This window comes from Petromyzon marinus, chromosome 38, assembly GCF_048934315.1.
Source record: "Petromyzon marinus isolate PM22_M1 ecotype Great Lakes invasive population chromosome 38, UKy_Petmar_22M1.pri1.0, whole genome shotgun sequence".
Taxonomy (NCBI): domain Eukaryota; kingdom Metazoa; phylum Chordata; class Hyperoartia; order Petromyzontiformes; family Petromyzontidae; genus Petromyzon; species Petromyzon marinus.
Genome location: NC_133704.1, coordinates 4373805 through 4401149, shown reverse-complemented (window position 1 = coordinate 4401149; position 27345 = coordinate 4373805). Strand labels below are relative to the sequence as shown.

Below are 27345 nucleotides of genomic sequence, written 5' to 3'. Positions count from 1 at the left end.
AAGTTTCCTTCACCAACCCCTCACTAGCCCGCCATCGGAGAAGTGCGGCCAAACAGGTCCCCAATGGCTTGCGGTTAGTGGGGAGGAACTCATCCAGCAGCAGATCGACAAAACTGGCCGCACGTGTGCAGCACATGATGGCACCGCGAGCCCCCCTCGTTCCATCTCTCCCCGTGCACTCGTTAGCACATTTGGGGGGGGGATCTGCTTCCCCCACTGTCAGATGTTGCCACCAGAACAATGTATTTATATATTTTATTAAATTACATTAATCCAATCACACGGTCTAGGTATTAGGCAGCAGAGTATTTGTGCCGGTCACAAGGCATCTAGATAATCCGTGGCCAGGCATGGAATTATATTTATACAAATATGAGCCAAAGATCCCCTATATACCCTTTAATAGAATGTTGGGGCAAGTGCTGTTATCGAGTATCTATTAGGGCCGGCACGGCACACGAGTGGTGGGTGGCCAGCTCGATGCCCGGCCACCTTTGTCTCCCAGTGCTGATGTTTACACACAGCACCAGATATATTTTACTGCCCTTTCTCTATCCATTCCCCACACAGCGTCGGTCATGATGATTGTTTGACCATACTTTACCATGCTGGTTAGTGCAGCTTTGTGTAGGCGGGGGGAGGGGTACGGGTGCAGTACGAGTTCAGATCTCACTCACCACCAACGTTAGCCGCGGCAGGGAATGGACAACTTTGCGACATTTGTTTAAGCGGGGAAAACTCTAGACCGGCTTCAACTATTCCGAGGCTCATCAGCAGAGGCAGGGGGAGCTGACCTCTTGAATTGGTCTTGGAAACGTTGCCTGTGTCCGTCCAGGGTGTCCGCTGGGAGACCTTGGGGCAAAAAAAAAATGACACACAATCGCACATCAGCAACATGGGCAAGGCAGGTGCGAGCAAGCAGGTGCAAGTAAGGAAGTAAATACGCACAAGTCAGAAAACGCAAGCGTATAAACAAATCGAATGCAATGGCTATCGAACTTCTTCCCATTGTGCACCTTTTCCCAAAATCCAAAAAACCTCGCTCAGCCCAAGAAACGGGCACGTTTCAGTGTGCCGTAAGATCGTGTTAAGAAGCTGTTGTGAGAGCCGAGCACTGGGTGTTGGATGGCGGATGTTGGGAGGCGGATAATGGCAGGTGTACGCTCGGAAGCGAGCACCGGCTGTTGGGTGATGGATGTTGGTTTGCTGGGTGGCGGATGATGGGAGATGGATACTGGGTGGTGGGTGGGGGGTGCTGGGTGGGGGGGTGCTGGGTGGGGGGGGGGGGGAGTGCTGGGTGGGGGGGGGGTGCTGGGTGGGGGGATGCTGGGTGGGGGGGGGGGGGGCTGCTGGGTGGGGGGACGCTGGGTGGGGGGGGGGGGTGCTGGGTGGGGGGATGCTGGGTGGGGGGGGGGGTGCTGGGTGCTGGGGGGGGGGGTGTGCTGGGTGGGGGGGGTGCTGGGTGGGGGGGTGCTGGGTGGGGGGGTGCTGGGTGGTGCGTGTGCGTTGGAGAGCGCTCACAGGAGTGTAGGCGGAAGAGCAGCTTGACGATGTAGTCGTAGAGGTGGCTGCAGTCTTGGATGGCCTGGATGAGCGGCGCCAGACGGCACTGCCCAGACTGGGTCATTGACACGGCCTTCGACATGTCCAGCGAGTTGAACACTGCGGGGATTACAGCAACGGGGTAAAGGCACAGCCCTGCAATCGCCTGCTCATGCCGCAGCTGGCGGACAAGGCCTCCTCTACAACAACTCAGCCTATATATAGGGATTTTGACCGACTGTTTCCAGTCTGCAAGACATCTTAGAGGGAGGGGGGGGTACCAACACAGAAGTCAAGTGATTTACAGGAGGACTGAGCCGATTTATATCGATAGTTGTTAGGTGTCTGCAGGCGATGAGTTGCGCAATGATTGAGAGCAATTCGATCGCTGGGGTGTGGAGCCACCTTAACAAATTAACCTCATGGTGTGACCCCGGGGTCCCATAAGCCCCCCCCGCTCTCGCATAAACTGCGTTGCGACGTCATTTTATGTCTGTTGAAGGCGAACGACAAGGCAATCTATTACTCTCGACGAGCTCTACACGATGCGCGAATCAAAGTTTCAGAATTTTGTTTCTGCGCATTCGTCCTCGCTGCGCTTAGACGATAGCACAACAGAATGATCCGCGCCAGGTGTGTCGAGGCGTTTGTGACGGAGTCGCCAAAAACTAATTCATTAATTGCGATTTTGACTTCCGTTTATTCGGGACCCCGGGGCCCCGCCATAAAGGTTCAAATGTCACACGGGGTTTGGAAAGTACGTTTGAAATGCGATGAAGGTCACGGAGCCATTCAATTCCCATGCTGCGTGTAAACGATGAAAAACCCCATCAGGACGGGGGTGAGCTGGAAATGGAGTGGATTTAACAGCACGCAAAGGTGTGCTGCTGCCACAGCTGCTGCTGCTACTTGCAAACAGCTGGCAGGAAGGCGGGGACTCCCATCCATACGCCCCTCGTGCGTGCGCACGTCATGCGACCACCACGCCCGCATGCACCACGGCTCCACCGCTGCGGTCTGCTGGCCGAGTTGCCCTCGAACAAGAGCTGCATCGCTTCAGAATTTGAATTTTGATTTATACTGGAGGAATCCGACGAGCTATAAGGCTCTTTTTCACAAGATATCCAGTATATGGGCTCCACCTCTGGGAAAAACAACTTCTGACATCTTCCGCCGTGTGCTCTCAGCTCAACGGGCCGAATGTGCGGGCCCCCGCATTATCGAATTGGACCACTCTCCGTTGAGGGCCGCCATCCCCGAGGCGGTTACGAGTTTCGAGGCAACAAAAAAGGGGTTGCATCAGCAGGAAAGCCTGGCGGTGGCGGCAAGGTGGGCCCGCAGGCACAACGCAGGTATGCTGCTTTCACAACCACGGCACGCCTCGCCCCTCTCCCGATGAACTCTGCTCACTGGAGGAACGCGCGGGGAACCAGTCGTATCGGTTTGCAGAGTCACGAGAAGAATGCGGTGCTTGTTCGAGTTTGCGATGGTGCTCGTCTGCTCACCGCGTCCCGCTCGCGTGCACGCCCCCCTCCCACCGGTCCACGCGTTCCTCTTTCGGTGCGGAGGAGCGTTTTCAATAAAGCGTTGCCCCTCTGTGCACTTTTCAGTTTGTTTCATTTGTGTTCGGGCAGATTTTAATACAGATTTTAATACAGATTGGCCACTGGCATATCAATGTGGACATTCCACAGTGTCAGGGCTACAAACGTGCAAGAGCACCGCTCCATACTCACTTATAGATACCGACTATGAATGTGTTTTTTTATTATTTTAGGTTCTGTATAGGATTGTAATTGACATGTTATCAAATGTTTGCTGCGTGGCTTTGTATGACTCAAGTCTCACTGCACACTCACCTGGGCATAAAGTTCACCAATGAATGAGTTCATGAAAAAAGACTAAGCGTCAATGGGCTCTTGACATGTTCAGAAATTGAGTACACACTCGGCCCTCCCCCTCTCCCACTGGAGTTAATAGGTGGCAGCGGCGCCGCTTGGCTGCCATGCGCATTCACAAGTCTGGAAGAGCACGAGCTCACATTGAATATGAAAGGCAGTCGGTCTCAAAAGGGCTCTCACCTGTTTATAAAGCCCACAAATGAATCAATGAGTTCACGAAAGAGACCAAGCCTCAATGGGCTCTCGCACAACGCAAATAAACAAAACGCACGCATTGAAAACTCATCCCCTAAATTTTGATTTAAAGCTTTCGTGACTGCAGTAATTCATATTCTGAGCTCTTTCGGTAAAGTCACGTTATATAAATTTTATTATTTTATTGTTTCCCTTTAACGTGACTTTACCGAAAGAGCTCAGAATATAACTCATCCCCTCACAAACCGCAGGAAGGCAGGGCTACCGTCATGCATTGCAAGCACGTCACGTGACCACCGCATTTTTTATCTACTACGCTCTCAGCCTCGTCTTAGCCCCGCCTGCTCCGGTGGGTTGTGATAGGAGGCAGCCACGCATGCGTGCGTGTGTGCGTGCACATGCGATTGTGTAGATCCCCCTTTCCGAGCGGGAAGGCGAGCGGGCGGACAAGCTCAGCTCACCGGTCTGGAAGAGGGTGAGCTCGCATTCCATGTAGTCGAACATCGACACCGTGAGCTGAAATCTGCGTGACAACATCAATAAGGACGGAGGGCGGAGCAGGGCGAGCCAGGGCGGCACCCGTGACATTTCAAAAACAGAAGACTGCAGCCAAATTTGCGACCTATGGAGGAGTAAAAAAAAAAAAAAAATGTTTACTCGCAAACGCACGCAGGCACGAGATGGCAAACGGAGCTGCGCGATACTCACATCGTGCTGGCGTCGTTACCTCCGGCCTCCTCGAGCTTGGCATCGCTCACCGCCAGATTTGGTGGAAAGATCGGATTCTATGTGGGGTTTTGGGGGGGGGGGGGGCAACAAGGGTTGGTTTGTGAAGCGCTGCAGCCCGGCACACACAGGACTCACTGTTGATCCGCTAAAGCAAATGGAAGTGGACTTTTAAAATAATTAAATTAATATAAATAATACGACTCTTTGTTAATTCAACGACTGAATTTTTTTTTTTTACACGATTTCGAAGTAGATAGATAAGATCCCGAAAACGGAACGCTGGGGAAATGCATTTGGGAGGCTCGTACACGCTAATCGGGGAACCACATTGAAAATTTGAAAAATGGCATGAGCAGGAGATGAACGGTCCCGCCACCAGAGTTACAAAACTTGATCTACCAGCAAATCTACCGAAACTCACCAACAGGTGGGTCATTATGCCACCGCGGTCACTTATTACTACTACTACTACGCGTGTTTACCCAGGCAGGGGGCGATGTTGCTGCTGCTGTGTGTAATCCCAATTGAGTCATTTGAAGGTAAATTTACAGCACTGGTGATGTTTGGCAAATACCAATTACATCCCATGTTTTTTTTTTGCTATGGGGAAGAAACCAGAAAAACCCGGAGGAAAAACATGCAGAACAGGGGGAGAGTATACAGTGCGAGAAAAAAGTATTTGATCCCCTGCTGATTTTTTACGTTTGCCAACTGACAAAGAAATGATCAGTCTATAATTTTAATGGTAGGTTCATTTGAACAGTGAGAGACAGAATAACAACAACAAAATACAGAAAAACGCACGTCAAAAATGTTATAAATTGATTGGCATTTTAATGAGGGAAATAAGTATTTGACCCCCTCTCAATCAGAAAGATTTCTGGCTCCCAGGTGTTTTTTATACAGGTAACGAGCTGAGATCAGGAGCACACTCTTAAAGGGAGTGCTCCTAATCTCAGCTTGTTACCTGTATAAAAGACACCTATCCACAGAAGCAATCAATCAAGCAGATTCCAAACTCTCCACCATGGCCAAGACCAAAGAGCTCTCCAAGGATGTCAGGGACAAGATTGTAAACCTACACAAGGCTGGAATGGGCTACAAGACCATTGCCAAGCAACTTGGTGAGAAGGTGACAACAGTTGGTGCGATTATTCGCAAATGGAAGAAACACAAAATAACTGTCAATCTCCCTCGGCCTGGGGCTCCATGCAAGATCTCACCTCGTGGAGTTGCAATGGTCATGAGAACGATGAGGAATCAGCCCAGAGCTACACGGGAGGATCTTGTCAATGATCTCAAGGCAGCTGGGACCATAGTCACCAAGAAAACAATTCGTAACACACTACGCCGTGAAGGACTGAAATTTTGCAGCGTACGCAAGGTCCCCCTGCTCAAGAAAGCACATATACATGCCCGTCTGAAGTTTGCCAATGAACATCTGAATGATTCAGAGGACAACTGGGTGAAAGTGTTGTGGTCAGATGAGACCAAAATGGAGCTCTTTGGCATCAACTCAACAAGCCGTGTTTGGAGGAGGAGGAATGCTGCCTATGACCCCAAGAACACCATCCCCACCGTCAAACATGGAGGTGGAAACATGCTTTGGGGGTATTTTTCTGCTAAGGGGACAGGACAACTTCACCGCATCAAAGGGACGATGGACGGGGCCATGTACCGTCAAATCTTGGGTGAGAACCTCCTTCCCTCAGCCAGGGCATTAAAAATGGGTCGTGGATGGATATTCCAGCATGACAATGACCCAAAACACACGGCCAAGGCAACAAAGGAGTGGCTCAAGAAGAAGCAAATTAAGGTCCTGGAGTGGCCTAGCCAGTCTCCAGACCTTAATCCCATAGAAATTCTGTGGAGGGAGCTGAAGGTTCGAGTTGCCAAACGTCAGCCTCGAAACCTAAATGACTTGGAGAAGATCTGCAAAGAGGAGTGGGACAAAATCCCTCCTGAGATGTGTGCAAACCTGGTGGCTAACTACACGAAACGTCTGACCTCTGTGATTGTCAACAAGGGTTTTGCCACCAAGTACTAAGTCATGTTTTGCAGAGGGGTCAAATACTTATTTCCCTCATTAAAATGTAAATCAATTTATAACATTTTTGACAAGCGTTTTCTGGATTTTGTTGTTATTCTGTCTCTCACTGTTCAAATAAACCTACCATTAAAATTATAGACTGATCATTTCTTTGTCAGTGGGCAAATGTACAAAATCAGCAGGGGATCAAATACTTTTGTCCCTCACTGTATATACCCCACATCAAAATAAATTATCCAAGTCGGGAATGGAACAGGCAATTGTTGCTGCAATGGGCAAGTGTTACAACTGCACCACATAGCGACTGTGTCTGACATCCCTTGCCCCAGCCGACGGTGCTGTCGACTCCCTACCCCTGTTCAAGTCCAGGCTCAAAGCCCTCCTCTGCTTCTCCCCTGCTGTGACCAACCGCCTCTCTCTATAAAAAGAAACTAAACCATATCCCACGGTTTCTGCCCGGCTACTCAAGATGCGGTCAGACGCAGGGAGCCGACGGCACAGGCGGCTAGGGGGAGGGAGATTCGTGAGAAGCAAGACTCGTGACCCATCTGAGCTCGTCTCGACGGGGGGGGGGGGGGGCCTCACCTTCTCGTGGAATTCCATCTTGGTGAGCAGCAGCTTGATGTACACGCTCACCATCTGCCCGAAGCGGCTGTGCATTTGGCCCTGTGGTGAACAATATCACTACGAAGGTAAAAGGCGCAGGCCTGCAAGCGATCGCTCCTGCGACTGCCGCCGGAAGGGCCTCCCCACTCGAGGAAGCTCTCGAACACCCCCTCTAGAGGGTATTTGCCCGACCTCTTCCATGCTGGTGAACCCACACTTTGGCCCCATCGCGAGCGACCTAATTTATACTGCTGGGTGTACAGAGGCGGGAGTGGATTTAAGAAACCTTCCCCTTTGTTACATCTACCACAGCAGGAGATCGAACCGGCGCCCTCCAGATTCCTAGCGTGCTAACCATGACACCATGGCAGCATCAACCGACAATCCTGTAATAACTCAGATTTCAAAGGAGGATCCTGGATTGACAAGCTTGGCCAATTGCAAAGTGCACTAACCGCTGACACACGAGTAAGCAATGTCTGTACAGCAAGCTTATTCTTACACTTTGTCATCGATTATTGGGTAAAGCTACAATAATGTGGCCCAATTTGTGTCGTGCAGGCCCTCCATCACCTGACACAGCCAAACTAATTATACTGTCACCTGCTTAAATAATCATTTTTAAACGCATGCCAATAATTATTGCTTCAGCTCGCACGGGAGAGTTGAACAATTTTTTCACAACCAAATTTGGAATCGAAAAGAATGACGTTTCTCTTGAAACTGCATTAAACTTCTTAAGGACAAGACCCCAGGGTTGGTCTGAATAAAATCAAGTCAGACATTTATTTTGGCCACGTTGGGGTGGTGGTGGGGGGGGTCCTGACGACACAATCTGGTTAGGTCATTAAGTGGGCTGGCCCAAAAAACAATTACCAATCATGATACTAGGCTGCAAAAACGCACGCGTTGAATGTTTTTCTGTATGTGTCGATATGATTCTGAGATTATTCGCTGCCTAAATTTGTGGAACTGCCCGGGTTGCAAAAACGACAGCGAGATGCGACGAGCGTGGACAGTCACTCACCCACATGCGGCCGAGATCCTTCAGGTTGGACATGCGGCGCAGCGAGTCCTGCAGCACCTGCCGTCCGTCACACACGGGGCCAAAACCGACACGGACGTCAGGCATGCAAGTACAATCCAGGCTCAAACCTGCTTTAGTTTCCGAGAGACGACAATGAGACCGGGTGCGTTCCGAGCGATTTGGGCATTTGAATGAATGGGCGCGAGCGAGGGGCGCGTCAATCATGCCGGGGTTTTAATAAAGTAAATAAACAAATCAATGGAGTTAATGAGCCAATGAATAGGATTTGGACCCAACGTGTATGCGTCGCACATGGCCACCCAACTGACGTGAAGGTGCAGCCTCGCTATGGCTTCTTGCTCGCGTCACTGCTGCCAGAAGGGCCCCAACGAATGGACAAGGGCGCATGCGACGGTGGGGCGCGACGGTGCACGTGCGGCCGCCACTCACGTTGGGGTGTCCATCGCGCAGCACCTTGTGCAGCACGTGGCAGAACTTCCAGCTGATGACGGGGCTGCTGGAGAGCGGCAGCGTGCTGGCCGTCGTCCAGAAGGTGAGCGCACCGCGCTCCTGGTGCGTGCCCATGATGCAGAGTGCGGCCGGAGTCAAGGGCGGTACACCAACCAACAGCCTCTGCACTATCCACGCCCGTTTTCAAGTCCAACTCATTCCTCTCCTCGCTCCCGAGTATCCGCGACGCAGATCGGAAACAAAAGCCCTTTGCAACTGGTTGCTCGCATGGCTCTGGTGGAAGGGCCTCCACGAGAGGCAGCTCTGGACAGCACCGTCGAAGTGTATTTGGTCTAATCTTCCAGGCTAATTTATTGCGTTCGTATGTCCTATGAAGAGTGACTATTAAAAGATTCGGGTGCTATTTAGCCATTCAATTGCTTTGTCACTTGCCCATCCACCTTCTCAGCCATCCACCCACCCACCACATTCACATGTATATTTTGGGCAGCGTGAAGCTGCGCGGGCCTTGGTTTGGTGTTCGTAATCGCAGTCGCACGCAGGACAGTCAGTCTTTCATGCTGGCCAGATGTCTTGGAAGACGTGGTAGTACCCACACTTATACCCTACCGCACGCAAACATGCCAATAACGGTGCTGCACCCATTCATGACGGCGGTGCTCGAATATGGCACAATTACCACAAATGCTAAATTGAGTAAAAAGCAACGTCGCTGTCCCTGTGCAGCACCACGAACCTGGCAGTGATGCGTTGCTTAACGTGACAGGACACCAGAGTGAGAGCTGCGCTTACAACGCCATAGACGCACAAAGAGAACACGGAGATCATGCCTCACGCTGACAGAACGCGAAGGCAACAGTGGACGTTGTCACGAGCGAGACACAGGCAGGGGTTGGCAGGGGGGGGGGTCTTGTTTATATGGAAATAAAAGTTAACTTGAGGAGGGGTCGGAGGGTGGGGGGTAAAAGGGAGATGTGCATCGAATGAGGACGAGGAAAGGAGGAGATATTGGGGGAAAGGAGGAAGAAGAGGACAAACAGATAGGAGATAGAAGGGTTAGAAGAGAGGGAAGACGCCGAGTACACAATGAGGAGTAGAGAGGGGCGATATAGAGATGAGGGTGGATATGAGATGAAGATGACAAGGGAGGGGTGTGCAGGGTACCCCACGTATTTTGCTAACAGTGTGACGGTTCTATCATCTGGCCATCGCGGTTATCGGAGTAGTCCCATGCGGCCGTTGCCCCTAGGGGTGCGAGCGAGTCCTCACGCCAAGCATTTTCTTTCCCCACCGTCAAGCGCGGACGGTCACATCCTACTTCTCACGCCTCAATTGTGGGGGGGGGGGGGGGGGGGAGAACCCTCGCGAACAAATATCAAACCACAAAAGTTGCCCACCCCCTTCAACCCAACACGCACGCATTCACAGGCCATCGGTGCCCTTTGAATTTCCGACAGTGCCCTGGAGACCTCTCCAGTCGAGTAAATGGGAAGACCCATGGAACTACCCACGCTTGAAGCCGACTAAACCCGATGCAAAATATGTCCACCCTTGAACACCTAGGGGCTCTGTCGGTGGGGTGGGTCCGCTAAATGGTTTACAGGAGGACCTGGTTCCCTTTCATCGAGCCTTTTCTCAGATTTGACCTTCTCAACCCCTTCCCGTGTGGTTCCCCATTGTCATGTCCTTATTACCGTCTTCCTTAGCTCTTTCTGGCTTCTCCTGTAATCTTCCTAAATCCACTCTGCGATGTTCCTAGAACTTAGTTTAACTACGAACACTTTTTTTTTTCAAGCAAGCCGTCCAAGCCAACTTTCGCCGAGGGAAATTATTTTATTTAAAATGGATTCGAGTTAGTGCTTCAGTTTTTTTCAATTTCTTCTGAAACACCATCGTTTTTGTTACGATTTCTATTTGTTTACTTTTGGTCCAACCTCCATTTGCCGCATTGTTGTACTTTTTATTGTATTTATTTTATCATACTCTTTGGTTCTTTGGTTCTATTCGGTAGTCACGTTGAAATCCAACGCTGTCCTCGTGACAGTACGGTCCCTTCAGCTGATGAAGGCCACTTGTGTTGTGGCCGAAACGTCGTGATTTTTGTTATTTATTTTTTACCTACGTGACTTTACCGAATAGAACCAAAGAGTATGGATCCTTGCAGTCACAAAAGCTTCAAATCTAGAATTTATTTTATCAGTTTTGTGGCCCAGGCCACTCCTGCAAACCTCCCACTCCAGTGTTGGCTCACAGGCCCACGTCCATAGCCACCACCGCACTGCTTTTATTGACAATTGCACATCTCCGTGACAATTGCAACCTGGCTTAACAGGGTCCTAACATTTGCCAAATTACCCACAAATTACCCAATGTGATAATGCATGGCAATCATCGCTCCTTTCCATACATCGGGTTTAATGTCCCAGGTCCCTTTTGCAAATGAGACTCCATTCTGGGTCTCTTGAGTTCTCAACCAGTTAAACAAAAAAATCAACTCAAAATCGACTCTAAAGTTGAACTTATTCCTCTTCCTCCCCCCTCTCCTGCGGTCCGATTCCTGCTCCTTAAGTAGAGCGGTTGCCATGGTTACATTGCGTGCGAGAGCCGGACCAAGAAGTCTTTGCGTTGTTGATGTAATGAAACATTTAATCTAGTTTCTCTATGGAAATGTTTTTTTTTTAAACACACAGCTGTATGTAAATTAGCAACGGGTGACTCATTAACAATTACAACAGCCGACTCAAGGATGCAATAAAAATGCCCCAACAGCCCGTGTAGGATTTTACAGCCACGATGTCACAGCGTTTGTGCGAGCCTACCGTCATAAATTGCCATTCAGCAACCTGTAATCTCCATATCCATAAAAAGGCAAAGTTGTGAATGTGTGTCTGATCAAAATGTTTAGCGTACTTCCCGACATGCAACAAACTTGAAATTTGCTATTTGGGTACTTTCCAGACTGTACACCATGCAACAATTATAAAAATACACTTGTTTTTTTTTTGGGGGGGGCGGGGACTCAATAATGCATAGATTTTTTGCACGGCAAGTGAGTTGTGACGTCAAATCTGTCACGTGACCCGCGCATGTGGAAGCGTAACGCATCGTAGTGCAGTGGTTAGCGCGCTGCGCTACAAACCCGGCAACCCGAGTTCGATTCCCGCTCATGGCCACCACCGGTGACGATTATTTCAACCGCTCTTGCGCCTCCCCTAGGTCGACTCAGCCTCAAACGAGTAACTGCTGTGGTGTGTGAACATCGCCACTGGGGAGACAAAGGCGGCCGCGCGTGGTGTATCCAAGTTCCGGGCGAAGCCAGGCAGTAAAGCTAGTTAAACATATAGGAGACAAAGATCCGCCGTATAGCCTTAACGCACTGTAGGATGTGCACCGCAAGGACAGGCAAACGGGACTGGCTTGTAAAAAGTTGTTAAACTGAAATGAGGTTATCCTCGAGAAGCAAGGAAAATGACTTTCCACATAGTTACAATAGACACGAGTTAAGCCTCACACGGGTGTCATTCAAGTCCGATTAAACTTACGATAGACATCGAACTCGTATTGCTAAAAACTAGTTGACGTATATATTTTTTACATTCCATCAACAATCCACTGCTGGATGAAGGCCTCCCCATGCCGTGTCGTTGACCACACTGGCCAGTGTGGGTTGGTGACGAGGGGAGTGGGCAGGACCGGTTCAGATATCACTCACTGCTGAAGTTAGGCGTAGCTGTGGCCGGAAATCGAACCCATGTCATCAGACTTCTCACGCAACGCACGTATACCATTGGTAAGAATCGATGCAGCAATACACTGCCACCAATTCCTATTTCGTTTCATAAATTTCAAGTTTAACTTGTTTCACCGGGTAAGAGCTCAAAAGAGACAATGACGAGTCTCAATTGCAAGAGTGACCTGGGGGCGTGAGTCTGCCAGCAGTAGGGGGCGACGATTGCTGTCGTGTGTGTGTGTGTGTGATACATAAACACAATTGAGTAATTCGCGGGGCAATTTTCGAATTTGGCAAATTTGGACCCCGACGCCACCGCACGATGGCCCGCTCCTTCGAATTACGCCACGGGATCTCTTAACGTCCACCGAGAGCCAAGCGGATGGCGCGTAGTAGTAGCAGCATTACGGTTAGCATACACCACAGTAATAACAAAAAAAAACTAAAATCGGGGTGGTCGCCAAATTCGGACCACGAAGTTCTGAACCGCGCCGAGAGTGCGCTGCTGCTCGGCCACGGCGTCACTGCCCAATCGATCCGGGGCATTGCGCTTCTTGTATTTGTGCCACGTGCGCACACACGCGGGGGGTTTCAGCATCCGTCCGCACAGAGACGGTTCCCGGTCTGCGCGCTGTGGGAGTTGTGCACCCATCGCGCTGGAGGGCTCGAGGCGGTAAAACGACGCCAACACGCGACGAGCACGCGATGATGCCAAACCGGCGAGCGGCGGGTGAACGGAGGCGTCGCCATACCACCGAGCGCCGTGCAGCCGGCGCTAGGAAACCAACAAATGCAGTCCTCTACAGTGCAATGCTATTGTTGTCCCAACGCACGCACGCACGCACGCTCACGACCAAACACACCTGCACTTAGGAACAAATGAATCCTTCTACCATTGCCAGGTGAACGCCCGTCGTCAAGACGATGCGATGTGGGTTTTACGTAGTGTCTCAATATGCCACGCACAACAGAAGGCGCATTTATTTTATAAAGAGGCAGATAGTCACAGGTGTGAGGCTACGGGTCCCCGTGTGAGTCTATAGGTTTGTGCATGTCAATAACATTTGTTTTTTGACGTAGCACCAAAATGTGACCGCATCTCAAGATGCTTTATAGAAATAGTGGGCACCATTTCCTTTATAGAGAGAGGGAGACAGAGAGGCACTTGGTCACAGGCAGGTGAGAAGAGAGAGCCTTTAAGCCTGGACTTGAACAGGAGCAGGGAGTTGACAGCACGGACGACTGGGGGGGGGGGGGGGGGGGAAGGGAGTTTCAGAGTGTGGGGTCATCAGAGGAAAATGAGCGCCCTCATATCTCATTTACGAGCAAGACCCCAAGGAGGGGAGAAAACAAAACAGATTATAAAGTACGCGCCACCTATTATGTTTTATATATAATTACAACAACAATCAAATGCAATGTAGCACGAGCAGGAGCAGTGGAGCAGCGGTTATCGCACCGCACTATGAACCCAGCATCCTCAGTTTTACACCTGGGTCACAGCTACCATCAGTGGCGAGCGATATATGAATCAGTACTGGGCCTTCTCCACCACCCACCTTCAACAACCCACACTGACCGGATTCGGGAAGTATGGTGAAACAATCCCTCATGACCGAGACTGTGGGGAGGTCTTCATCCAGCAGAAGATTGACAAAGGGATGTAGAATATATTATTTTAAAATGCAAGCATGGGAAGTGATTGTAGCGTGGTTAGCACACTGCACTATGTACCCAGCAGCCCAGAGTTCAATTCCCCGCAATTTATAATATAAAGGGCGAGTGCTATCGGAACCGACTGACTTTTCCCCTCCCCCACAGTTCTTCACCAAACGGCACTGGCCAAAGTAGCTAAGTATGGTCAAACAAACCCCGCCGGTGACACGCACCATGGGGAGACGGAGACAATTCACCCAGCAGTGGATTGACAATGCCTGAAAAATATATCATTTTTATTTTTAAAAAATAGAAGAAATTCCACCCGTGAATAGATGCTCACAAACACACAGCAACGTGGCAGCTCACGGAGAGATAAGAAGATGAAATACAAAGCTCCTGCACTGCAAGCGTAAGGTGCGGCTACTGCAGATTAAAGTACCTAACCACATACCACAATCCCGCTCACCACGCCACCCAATCTCACTTCCTCCCTCACCACCATCCACCTCTCTTAAACACCACCCGCATTGCTCCTCTCCTCCCCACGTCACCCACCTCTCTCCCCAACCATTCACATCTCCCTTCACTCGCCACATCACTCTCACCCTCACCCAGCAAGCAAAGACTAGTCAACATAGCCTACACCAGCAGTCAGGGAAAGTGCTGTTAGCGAACATCTACTTCAGCCGACACTATGCACGAAGGGGGTGGTGTGGCTAGCACCACGCCTGGCCGCCTTGGTCTCCCCAGTGCCGACGTATTATACAATCACACGAGATTCTCGTCTAAGGCTGAGCCGACCATATGTAGTCCCAGGAGACCAGATCAGATTATGTTCACCGCCGATGCGAGCCGTGGCCGGGAATGGAACTGCCAACGTGTCAACAACTGCACCACCGATCGTCAGCACACACACTGACACACACACACGTGAACCATGCTGACACACACCCGAAGCCGGTAGCAAGGATATTGCGTGCATGCTTTTCCTTGACCGGCACCTCCTGTGTGTTCACCGCCTTGTTGATGCTCGTCAGCTGTGGAGAGACACACACACACACAGGGGTGGACGGTGCATTTGAGACTCGCGGCAATACCTGCTGGGACGTGGCATGGGTTACGATGAGTGGATGAGATGAGCAGACAGGATAACAGTAGGCAAAGCAGTAATTAATAATAGGTATTTTTTACACCGTTTCACATACATTGCGACGTACTTGCAAATTGCATCACAAATCGCTGGAGAAACTGTAATGCACAACAGCTTTCGCGCAAGGAGGCACAGGAAACCACAGACTAGGAAGGCAGCCAGAACCAACAATTGCCCAAGGTCCGTGGTCCTATATTGTGATGTTTGGCCAACTTCATTAATGCTTATACTGTACGTGTGCGGGCAATCACAGCTTCTCTCGAAAGTGACCCCAAGCAAACACAGCAGCCTGGACGGTCAATGTTTACAGAAGACGTCATCAACACCCCTGTTGATCTTACACAAACTTTACTTTATCAGACGCACTGAAAAAAATACTTTGGAATTTTTTAATAAACTTTGCAATTTCTATTGATGATTAATACTTTCCCTAAGAAAATGTTATTATAAGGCATTTTGCTTTAGACTGACACTGCTAATCATAGTATATTTAATAATTTTCATCATTTACCCAGGAAAGCATTGCCGGGTTTAAAGATGTTTTTTTTAGAAGGACATGTGCTACAATCGGGACATCTGACCAATTGCATCGGTGAGTGATGGGCTTAGCGCACAGATGGATTCAACAATCCATAGCTGGACACATTTGTTCCCCCATGTTTGTTCATCTAAATTTGAATGACTCCACTTTAAACGTTTTTTTAATCTACGAGTTGTTCAAGTTTTAGGTTTAGAAAAATATTTTATTGAACCAGATGAGAACTCAAGAGACTAGGACAGAGGATTCTCATTTGCAAAAGGGACCTGGGGCATTAGCCTGCTGCCAGTAATGGACGATAATTGCTATGCATTAATCCCAATTGATTAATTACAGGGACGCCTCTACTTACGAACATTCGACTTACGAACTTTCAGAGATACGAACAAACCTGTGAGTACGTCCAGTTTCCTGTTTGGACCGAGAGTCGTAAGCTCAATCGCCGTGCAATAGATGGCGGTGGTGGCATCTACATCTGCAGAACGTGAAGAACCAGTGGCATCTACAGAGATTATACTACTTTTTAAGTCAATCCCCCGTGTTTACTGTACATGCCGTACAACATGTTTGGAATCGACAAGAGTAAAGTTGGACTTACGAACAAACAGACTTACGAACAGACCTCTGGAACCTAACTCGTTCTTAAGTAAAGAGTCCCTGTAGTGGGTAATTTTGGAATTTGGCAAATTCAGAACCTGCTCTCAAGCCAGGTTACAATTGTCAGAGATGTTGTACAATTGTCAACAAAAGCCGCGTAGTGGTGGCTAAAAGCCGTGTAGTTGGTGGCTACACACGTGGCCTTTAAACCAGCACTGTGAAGGCGAGCGTGGGTGGATCGTACCAATGTTGTTAAACTCCTTTCCCCTAGGCGTTGAGGTGCCATACCTCTGGCTTGCCAGGAGAGCATGGTTAAAGAAAAGCGAAGAATAATATATCATCTGGTTTCATCTGTATGGGATGGAGTGGTCTCCTCACACGTGTGGGGTTTTTCTGGGTGCTCCAGTTTCCCATACCCCCCCCCCCCCCACATGATTAAAACACTCTTTAATTGGCCAAAACATGTTACGATATAAAATGCAGAACTTGGGTAATTGCCTGCCACCTTTCAGCTTGCCTGCAGTTTTTTCAGCTAATGTGAGATGCCAGTTGAATATTTCGAATGAAGATGCTATATATAAAATTAAACATCATTATGATATCCTAACAAAGATAGCTTTGCTACAATTAAAAGACGAGAATATCTGAAGTCTGCGGCAATTGTTAGCGCCTTTAGTAGCAGGAGAAATCACAAAACCCAATTATACACAACACGTATATAATTCAATACATTTACGATGAGCTAAAGAATCCAGAGTAACCAGCGCATCTATACACCAAATTCAACGCTCTCTCTCTCTCTAAATAATGAGAAAACCCATCAGAACAAGAAAATGCGTGCAAGCTGCATGCCATTAACTTGAATCAACATAAACAAGTGTGCTATTCACACACAACAGCTGTGTTTATTTGGGGACAACAACATGACGCCACGTGCAGCTCTGTCGAACCGATAGCTCGCACAAGGCTAAGAGCGTTGCCCTTGCATTGCGATGGTCAACCTGACCGGCTTGCAAGGCATGGGAGTTGGGCCTTCCTGCCGTTTACATCGCTACACCCGTACACGCAACGCTTCATCCGTTAACACCGATGCCACTATCGTGAACACTCGGGAAGGAGTAGTAACACTATAAGCCCTGAGACCAGGCCTGGCTTATGGAGCAATGGTTGCGACAACGAATTTTCACACACGCAGGTACAATAGCCACATCAAGGCTGTCACTGAAAAAAGCTTAGCAATGCAACATCGATCGCATTTCATAATTTTTAACCGAAGGAAATAAATTGCGTGGAGTGGTGGCGCAGTGATTTGTGCACCGGTCACGGCAAACATCAGTGGCGAGCGATATCTGCCGCCGGTCCTGGGCACCCAGATTTTCCCAACTCGCATTGACCAGCTTAGGTGAAGTATGGTCAAACGACTCTCACAACTGGCGCGGCAAAGGGGAAGGAGACCTTCATCCAGCAGAGGCTTGACAATGGTGACATTCGATGCTAATTATAATACGCGTGAACTAAAGCTTGCCCAACGTGAATTGTGCAAAATGATAGTAATTTGTGCGCCTTGTGAAACCACGTGATAACGCTTGCGCTAGGCCACCATTGCACGAGGTTTCCTCTGCCACCAGTGGGAAATATAAAAAAAACCTACTATCACTCTCCAACCCATGGCCACTACAAATGTCCACAAATTGATGCAATAAATATCACGTCGCGGTCTGCTTTTCGCTTGCAAGTTTCAGATTTACTGAAATACACCCGTCCTTGGACGGGCAAAAGGCTAGTTTTCTATAATCGCTGACAAGATCTAGATTTTGGACACAGAGTCTGTACGTGTACCGGTGTCCTGAAGCTTTCTTAAACCACCGGGGACTGTCCCGGCCTAACCAGGACGCTGGAGAAGCCCTCACACAGTCTCCTCGTCTCTCACGGGTAATTAAATGCTGCAGTAAAACCCGCTGCGTTTAAACGCCAACGGGCCAACGTGAGACACAGGAACATTCCAGAGCCCGGTATAAAAGCCCTTCCCCCTCCTCGCACGGTAGAACCCGGCAACAACATTGCCACCGCAATTACGTAATACTGTATATCGTATATTTATTTGCACACCTCCCACAATTCCATTCAAATTGTGCCATCAGTCTTATGTCACCAGACAAACAAAAACACACTGCACCACCCAGTATTACACAAGTCCCTTCAATAGGCCCTTTTACCCACACTGGGGAAGGGGGCACACGTTTTTTATTGCCTGCATTATACTGTATGTCGCTTGCAAATAAAACAAAAAACGTACATTTTAAAACTACAGTAAGTCAAACAAAGTGGGGAAACCCCCAATAAAAACATGTCTTTTTATACTCATTAATTTGTATTTTTCGCACAAATAAGAGCATTAACACGCTTGGATAACGGCACGTGTGGTAAATGTTATGTTGCGCAAACAGGACGAATGATCAGCACGAGACTAATAGAACATCAGAGAAATATTAAATTATCCCAAATACAACTTTCAGCAGTATCAGAACATGCATTCCAACAAGGACATTCAATTAATTGATAATGTTGAAGTTTTGTGCAAAACGAGCTACGACTGACCAAGACTAATTAGAGAATGTATCGAAATTGAAAGAAATATAAATAACTTTAACCGTTCGGATAGCTACCGCCTTAGTGCTGCGTGAAAGCGAATCACATGCATAATGTCCGTTGCCTCAGTAATCCCCCCCCCACCACATTGTGCAAGAGCGCAGCTGCGTGGTCACACATCGACGCCTCTATATAAGGAACAAAACATTAAGGCTTCTCCACAAATCTGGCTGCCGCCTGATGAAGCTGGTTGTAATTGCTGGCAAAACGTCATACTCAGATTGTAAACGTTGTGGCTTGGCTCTCCAACACACCGGTGTGCTGTACTAGTGACGAATTGGCCACGTTCTGTTTACGTGACAAACCTTACTAGTTGGCTGTGTCGGGTGGTGGCGCGTTTTAACGACACATTTTCTATTTACGCGATCTAACCCAAAAACCTCTTGTGGATGATATTCGTCGCGAAAGCCTACGTGCTAAACTGACGCTTGGATAAACGCGAATAATTCAACAGGGTCCAGCCATAGGGCCCCCTGATATCGCGACAGATCGGATTGGCTTCGCTGCAATTGCACGTGATAACTGGCACATTGGAATCAACGGCAAAATCGACTTGGCTGCAAATTTTATCAAACGGTTTCATCCAAAATATGAAGGACACGTCAACACCCGCAAAACCACAAAGCATCGGACGGCAGATCTTGAGGTCTCTTACACTAATGGAAAATTAACAATCCGCGATGCGACTGCGGTCACCTATCTCAAAACCACGGACCACAAAGTAGCTCCACTGCCCGCTTCAATCATTCATCAGTGGCGTTTCTGATTTTCACGAACGCCGTCCCACTGGCTCGCTAACCAACCTCAACATGAATGTAGAAACTCAACACAAAACGAGAGAATAAAGGACTGCAACAGAGTGGCCCTGCGATGCATCCCCAGTACCCGCTGTGTGTGTCGATGGCCCGGCGAGCGGAACAAACACTGCACCAACATGCTGGGTGAGCTACCAATCCCTCGAACCACCGTGCAGTGTGATGCCAGAAAGAACCTAAAAAAATTACAGCCCACTGTGACCCAACAGCAGACGAATAGCATAGACTGTGATTGTAGCTTTTATTCCCGAAAACTCCAATCGTTAGTAGAAATCCCTTGTGTTTAACGTCAGCAATGTCACAGTGCATAATCTACGCTGAAATAACACTTATGGGGGCACCGTGTTCGTCATGGTACAAATGTAAAGGCGCAGCGCTGCAATTGCTTGCGCATGTCACGACTGGTGCCAGGGTCTCCACCACTGCAGGCAAAGAGCACCCCTCTAGAGGGTGTTTGGTCTAAAGTTACGCACTGGCCAGACATTCAGAAAGAGGATTGATTAATGTAACGATTCAACACGAGGCGATCCAATGAATTGTCACAATTCGGGGGGGGGGGGAGGGGGGGTTTGGAGGGGGTCATGACGAGTACCAAGAATCGATTAATGTGTCATCTCGTTTGTACCGTCTGTCTCGTATGTTCCATTTCATACGTCGCCGCCTGATTTGTTCCACGAGCCAATGGATACACCAAACCATATTTCACAACCATTTGATTCTTTAAATCTTCAGTTTTTTTTCATTGTGAGCAAATTATAGAAATTGGTAAACTGTTCTTGTTTCCATGATGCTGCTTGCACAATAAACAGTTGCATCACGACATTTAAATGCTACTACTCTTTCTCAATCTGACCTCGATGGAAATTTAAACTTGTTACCTGGTTAATAGAAATCCAAGTGTCTTGAACGATATGTTATCATCATCATCAGCAACAGCCATGCTTAATTCACTATGTATATCAATTCATAAACAGGTTGTATCTAATAGGTTCACGTCAACCCATGCAGCCAGAAGTGGTGCCCCATCATTCGACGCAATGTTTAAAAAAAAAGTCAAAATCTACTCTGAAAATTGAGTTACGACCCTGAACTGCAACATCATCATAACCGGTCACGGTCAATTCACTGCTGGATGAAAGCCTCTCCAAGCCACCACAATTTCACGTTGTTGCTATGTAACAATCCACAACAATTGATCAAATCGGCAGGGTGTGTTGATTAGAATCGTGACGTGGACCGTTGCACCCCGAATGAGCACAGCGCTGGCATCAACAATTTTTTTCCATATAAAACAATGAAACGTGTCCAAGGAGGCGATCCACCGCAGAGATGGAGCGATTAAATCAGTCTGTGCGCAAGTGCCGAGTGGATTATTACAAGTCGCTGAACCATGAGGCGGCGGCGGCGGCGGCTTAGGGAGGCCTTACCAGCAGTGGATTGACAATGCCAGATAATGATTATAATATGCTACCGCGGAATGAGGCAGAGCTGGGAGAAAGAAGGGAGGGTGATCGGGCCCCTCCCTAGCCAAGCAACCACCATTATCCCACCAGCAGCAAGAAACCAGATCTGCCGGTGCCTGCGATGTGGCAGAGGTTGCATGATGAGTGGTGGCAGTGACAATGTCAGCCCCGGCACATTGAAAACGGCACGTAATGGCACATAACTTTCAGGAGGTTACACCCACCCCCCGTCCAGCCGAACCCACACACACAACAATCATGTAAAAAAACACAAAAGAGGAATTTTAATCTGTGGGAGCTGCTGCGCTGCTTTGATATGGGTAGTGAGCAGGGCAGCAGAGAGACATGGACGGTTTAGTGCTGGAGCGACACCACCAAATGTGGATTTTTCTCTGGGTCCTCCAGTTTTACCTTCCACATTTTAGAATCAACGTGCATTTATAGAGTATTTGGCTGCTATAAATGTCCACGTGATAAAATCCACTTCGTTGGAGCTGTCATTTGTGGCAAGGTCACTTTTGAAAAAGAGCTACAGAGCTCAGTGGGCCTTACCTGGTAAAATAAAAATAGAAATGTCCCTTTGGTCCATCCAAGTAAGTTCACTCTCCTGGTGGTAAATCACTGTTTTACTGCCCCCCTGCTCACCCCATCCGAGTGGAGCTGGATCCGGGCTTGGTTTAGAGATTGCTAAATCCATGAAAAGTACCAAGGCTCAACACACACACATCATGCACACAGCGTAATTTTGTTATACTGCATTGGCAGTGGTGAAAAGGCACAAAAAATTACACTGCTCTATAAGTAAAACGAATCTATAAAATGCGACGTTTCAGATGATGGCCCTTCTTCATAGCATTGACTACATACACACTTATGTACGTGCGCACACAGAGTACATACTGGTGATATAGAAAAAGAGTTGCTTTACAGATAGAGACATGTTCATATGTAGACATCACACATCCAAAGCAGATGCAAACATACCTACACACAGGTACAAATACACATGCAGACGACATACACAGAACCAACACCCCAACCCCCGTAGCATTTACAGACTGTTGGGGCAAGTGCTGTTAGTGAGTAGCGCCGATGAAGGCCAACACGGCACACGAGAAGGTGGGTTGTCAGCACCATGCCCGGCTGCGTTCATCTCCCCAGTGTTGTGTATACACTGCACCAGGTACTCATTTACGGCTGAGTCGACCTACAAGAGGCGTAGGATCCGTTCAAAATGTCATCACCGATGTTGGCTATAAGCTCAAATTAAACTCGGGTGTCCGAGTTCATAGCGCGGTGTGCTAACCACTACGTAACCGCTTTCCACACACACACACTCACTTGTACAATAACGCACATGTGCACACACACAACACACACCCACCTACCTACACAACAACAAACCCACATAACGTTCGGTCAACCCCACACACCTACATAAAAACAGACACCACAGTCACACCCAATACACAGCTTCACAACAGCAAAGACACACGTGCATGCGCAGTAACATCCACACACTTTCCACAACGATACGCGCACACACACACATTCACAACCGACACACACCTTGCTCTCTAAATCACAGGAGACACACCCAACACACAAACAGGCGGTCTCCGAAGGCACCAAATGTCAAGACGTAAGTCGACAGACGTCACGGTGAGCCACGCTCACAAATGAAAAAGCCAATGAGTGAGTAAATGCAATCCAGTTTGTGAGGATTCTCCCAAAAGCTGCAAATGACACACAGCGCCACGCAGATGGCACACAGCGCCACGCAGATGGCACACAGAGCCACGCAGATGACACACAAGGCTGTGGCTGTGTGCCGTGTGAAAGTGATCGCCTGTGCGGCGTGAAGCTGACTATTAAAAACCACACTCAAGCCTATTACGGAGCTGGCGTGTAAAAAAAGGGTGGTGGCGAAATGGGGCTAATCATCGTATTCCTTGACACATTCCTCGTCGGTGATGTATGCTTTGTAGGTACAGTAGAGTATTCGAATGCACGGCGTATGAATTATGCAGCGCCTGTGTGTGTGTGTGCACGTGTGTGTAGGTCGACTCGGCCTCAAATGAGTACCTGGTGCGGTGTGTAAACATCGCCACTGGGGAGACAAAGGCGGTCGGGCGTGGTGCCGGTCACCCACCCCCTCGTGTGCCGTGCCGGCCTTCATAGGTGCTCGCTAACAGCACTTGCCCCTACAATCTGTTAAAGCTATATGGGGGACCTTTGTCTTTGTATATAAGTAACGAAACTCATTTTTACACCAGCAGCCTCAAAACAATATTCATAAAGGTAGGCAGCAGGGCTAGTGCTCAATCCACACTGGTGGCCGCTGAGTGGTGGAAATTCCATATTCTCATGACAAGGGCGCAATGTATCCTTACAGGCAAATACTTAAGCCAAATGCGTGTTACTCATAGGGGGAAGGGTAATGGCTCGCACAGAGTTTGATTCCAGGCCACAGCCAACATCAGGGGCGAATGCCATCTAAACTGGTGCTGTACTCTGCCCGCATTCAACAAAGTGGCACTGGTCGGCGTGGTGAAGTATAGTCAAACGTGTGTCCCCTTCCTTCCCAAAAAAAATGGTTTAACATGCTTCAAATCATTTACACCATTGGAAAACTCATTTGCCAGTAACAAAATATGATAAATATGTAAACATGACTCCTTGTAAAAAAAGGTGTCAGTTTTGTTGCCAGATAAAAGGGTAAAAAAACAATTATCATGCTTCAAATCTCTTTAAACTATTGTCATTGTAGTGCGTATTTAATGTGGCGCTGCACTCTGATTTTGTAAGAGAAATCATTTATTAAAAAGTCTGTTGAATTAAGTAGAACGTGTTGTCTATATTTATTTAAAGTTGCGCATTTTGATGTGACGTCACATTTCTCAACCCCCCCCCCACCCTCGTCACACATCGTCACAAATGTCTGACCCCCACCCCCCCACCTAGGTGCGTGACGTCATTTATGAACGGCCCCTTAGTTTACCCGTTCTATCCCGAATTTTCCAAGTAACCTGCCCCACCTCCCTCACTTGTGAGCAGGTGAGACCCAAGTGATATATTTAGCATGGCCCAGGCACAGCAGGAGCTGAGACCAAAGCACAGCGTGTAGACACAGTGCTCGTGAGCGGATTTCGAGGTGCCTCCTGGCACCAAAGCTGAACTGAACGGGACGTCAAAACAACGCCACTCAATTTCCCTGTACAAGACGAATACGGGCAAACTGTATGGGGTTGACAGGTATGCTTCGCACACAACGTCGTTCTGCAGGTGCCCGCCACCCACCCGCCTTGTTAACCAAACACACGGGGACCGCTGTGAAATTCAAATCGCAAATAGACCTCGGCAAAATGACCTTGCCGAGGCGGCCGATGCACCTGATCGGCCGTCAAACTCTCCACCACGTGTCTGCGCAAACAGACGCTTGCACGTCCACCGAACTTGCCACCTCTTACAGAAAATGTCATGGCTATTATCATGCCCGAGCCACAACAACAGCTCTCGGCCTCACCTTACTGTAATACCAAACCCTGGTCCTAACCTTACCGTGAATGGCAAGGATCACCCTTAAATCTAACCATAATAACATATACCTTAAACCTAACCCCTGGTCCTAACCTCGATCCCTAAACTTAACGTTGGTTCCAACCTTACTATTAAGGTTAGGAGTTAAACCTCACTCTGATACTAACATGCCCCCTTAAACGTAATCCTAGTTTAACTTAGACCTTATAAGTTTGGCTAGGACTTCCTGAGACCTAACCATGTAATACAGTACTAATCTAGCCCTTAAATCTAACTGCCCGGTTTCAACATTTTTTCTTAAATGAACTTCTGTGCCTAATCTAACACTTAAACCTAACACTGTTTCTATAACCTAGCCCTTAGGGCTGGGCGTTAGCCTTAAGTACATCCTTCAACCCTAACCTGTATCCTTAAAAAGTATGTTGAACTTATTTTGCACCGTACGCAGCCAAACGTTCCCTTAAGCCTAATCATAGTCTTTAATCATTTCACCTACAGCACTTCTGGGCCGAAACTCAACCCTGATCCTAACCTTAACATAGCCCTACCCGACAGGCCCTCATTGTAAATCCTAAACCCTGGTCTGCGCCCTATAGTGTCGGTTGTGACTAAGACTTTACCCAAAGGAACGGGTCCATCTGCCGCCGATGGTGGTGTTGACAACCCGGGTCGAGGTTGACCGATGGCTGGTGGACTATTAATCCTGTTGCTTGCTGCCGCTTGGCGCGCTTTGCGGTATATTATTAACAGCGGCGGGAGAAAAGTATTGGTGATCGAGACTTCACCTGGCGCTTTCGCTTTAGCCCCAACAGCGAGTCACAGGTAACTTCCCAGTTCACACGGGTAAGGAACTCCTTCCCCCCCACACACCCCCCCCCCCCCCCCCCAGCTATGCCGATGACTAAGTCCACTTACCCCGTAAGCGACGGTCTATAACCCAACGTTGGCATGCGATTTGAACCGTGGGAACGTTCTTCTCATGCGTTTATTCGGTAGTTACGTTGAAGCGCATCAGAACATCGCACAGCAGATGTGCCTCCCTCGCCATCCTGTAATCAAGGAGCACATCCACATTGTAGTAGTAAACGCCACAGCCCGATTTGATCATTCGCCGGCAGAATTTAAGGCGTCACACGCGTGTTGTGCTAGTAACTGATGACTATGCGAGCCGTTTCATCTCTGTGTGAGTCTATTATGTAACTCAAACACACGAATTGCAGAGGAAAACGACACTGCCGCCCTTCCAACAAATTCAACGTGGCGAGGAGACTCCTGCTGAAGCTGTCCACCCACCAACATCGCCACGAATCTATAAACATCGCCAATAAACTCCCCACGCCATACACGAGAAGTGTCAACGCCGCAACAACCAGGTGTTCACACTCAGCTCTGTAAGTCCGTGGCAATGCTAAAGCAATGGGGGGGGGGGGACCACAACCTTGACTTCACAGCCCGTATATGTCTCCAATATTGGAGATATAAGCTCCAGCCCTGCTAACCCTTACACCAAACCCAGAGCCTTATAGAGTGTTAAACCTGGCGGCGGTTGTAATCAAGTTATTCAACCATAAGCCTAGTCCTAACATTTTAAAGGCGTAAACGTAAACATAACACACGTCATCGTCGAGTTACGCAGTTGCATTTAGATTTTAGACACTATAAATGCCTACATTATATTGCACTGTATCATTAAAGCTAACGCTGGTAGTATTTTGTTGTACAACTGAACCCTGGTTGTAATATTACCCTTACACCGAACCCTATTGCAGACCTCCGTTGTGAAATCTAACCGTTCCCCAAACTGTTAAAGATAGCCCTGGTTCTACCAGTATCCTTAAACCTAAGCCTACAACACCCAACCAAGTCCCAACTTTAATTTGAAACCTAATCCTTAACACATTGGTCCTAACATTACCCTTAAACGTAAGCCTGGGTATACATCCCACGGATGTATAACCAGTCCGAACACTACCCCATGACCATCTTAACATTGAGCCTTATTACACCTAGCAGCCTCCGATCCACGATTTCCGTTCGTCACCTGAACACGTGGCGCGTCAATGTCAACTCTGAAACACAAAACGGAAAGTAAATCCTTTACACAAGAGGAAGGCATGCGCGTTTAGCTTAGTTCAACCTGCCGTGTGAAAATCAATGAAGTTAATATCTCACAGCCTTGTCAATTATTCGCCACTGTAAATACATGGAAGTATTGTATTTCAAACCTATTAGTCAAAAAAGGAACACGACGGGGATTAGAAAATATAGGCAAATAACAGACATCGGTGTACTTGTCGTGAAAGGTGTGAACGAGTGGCATTGGGCCAAGACACGCCGCTAGAAGATGATGATGATGGCTCGTGGTGACCAGCAGTAAGGGGCCATCCATTTAGTAGGTGCGCAAAAATCTGCCAAAATTTGACCCCCCCCCCCCGCCACCCTACCAATCCTATACAACAGGCGATATTTAATCCACGCAGAAACGATCAAGGATGAATAATAGTAACGTGTTTAAGCGAACAGATAATCCACCGTCCGGCTGCATTATTATTATCGAGGCTTCACCCCCCACGTTCGTTATGCGTACGCACATTGGCAGTCGACCCCCCCCCCAACGCAAGCGAACGCGTTTGGGTTAACTCCACCTCCCCCATTCCATGCTTTACGGACTAAATGGATGACC

At 48.5% G+C, this 27345-nt stretch overlaps 1 protein-coding gene across 1 annotated transcript in view; it reads right to left on the bottom strand.

The window, feature by feature from the left end:
- The window catches only part of LOC116950063 (huntingtin-interacting protein 1-related protein-like), a 43220-nt gene that overhangs the window by 14548 nt on the left and 1327 nt on the right, over positions 1-27345 (bottom strand). Inside the window, exons 2-9 of the mRNA XM_032967479.2 lie at positions 14884-14947; positions 8501-8643; positions 8051-8107; positions 7003-7083; positions 4347-4423; positions 4100-4161; positions 1522-1662; positions 795-852 (exon numbers count right to left, since the gene is read on the bottom strand). Coding sequence (XP_032823370.2) covers positions 795-852; positions 1522-1662; positions 4100-4161; positions 4347-4423; positions 7003-7083; positions 8051-8107; positions 8501-8643; positions 14884-14947 — 683 coding nt within the window. The remainder of the gene's footprint in view (positions 1-794; positions 853-1521; positions 1663-4099; positions 4162-4346; positions 4424-7002; positions 7084-8050; positions 8108-8500; positions 8644-14883; positions 14948-27345) is intronic.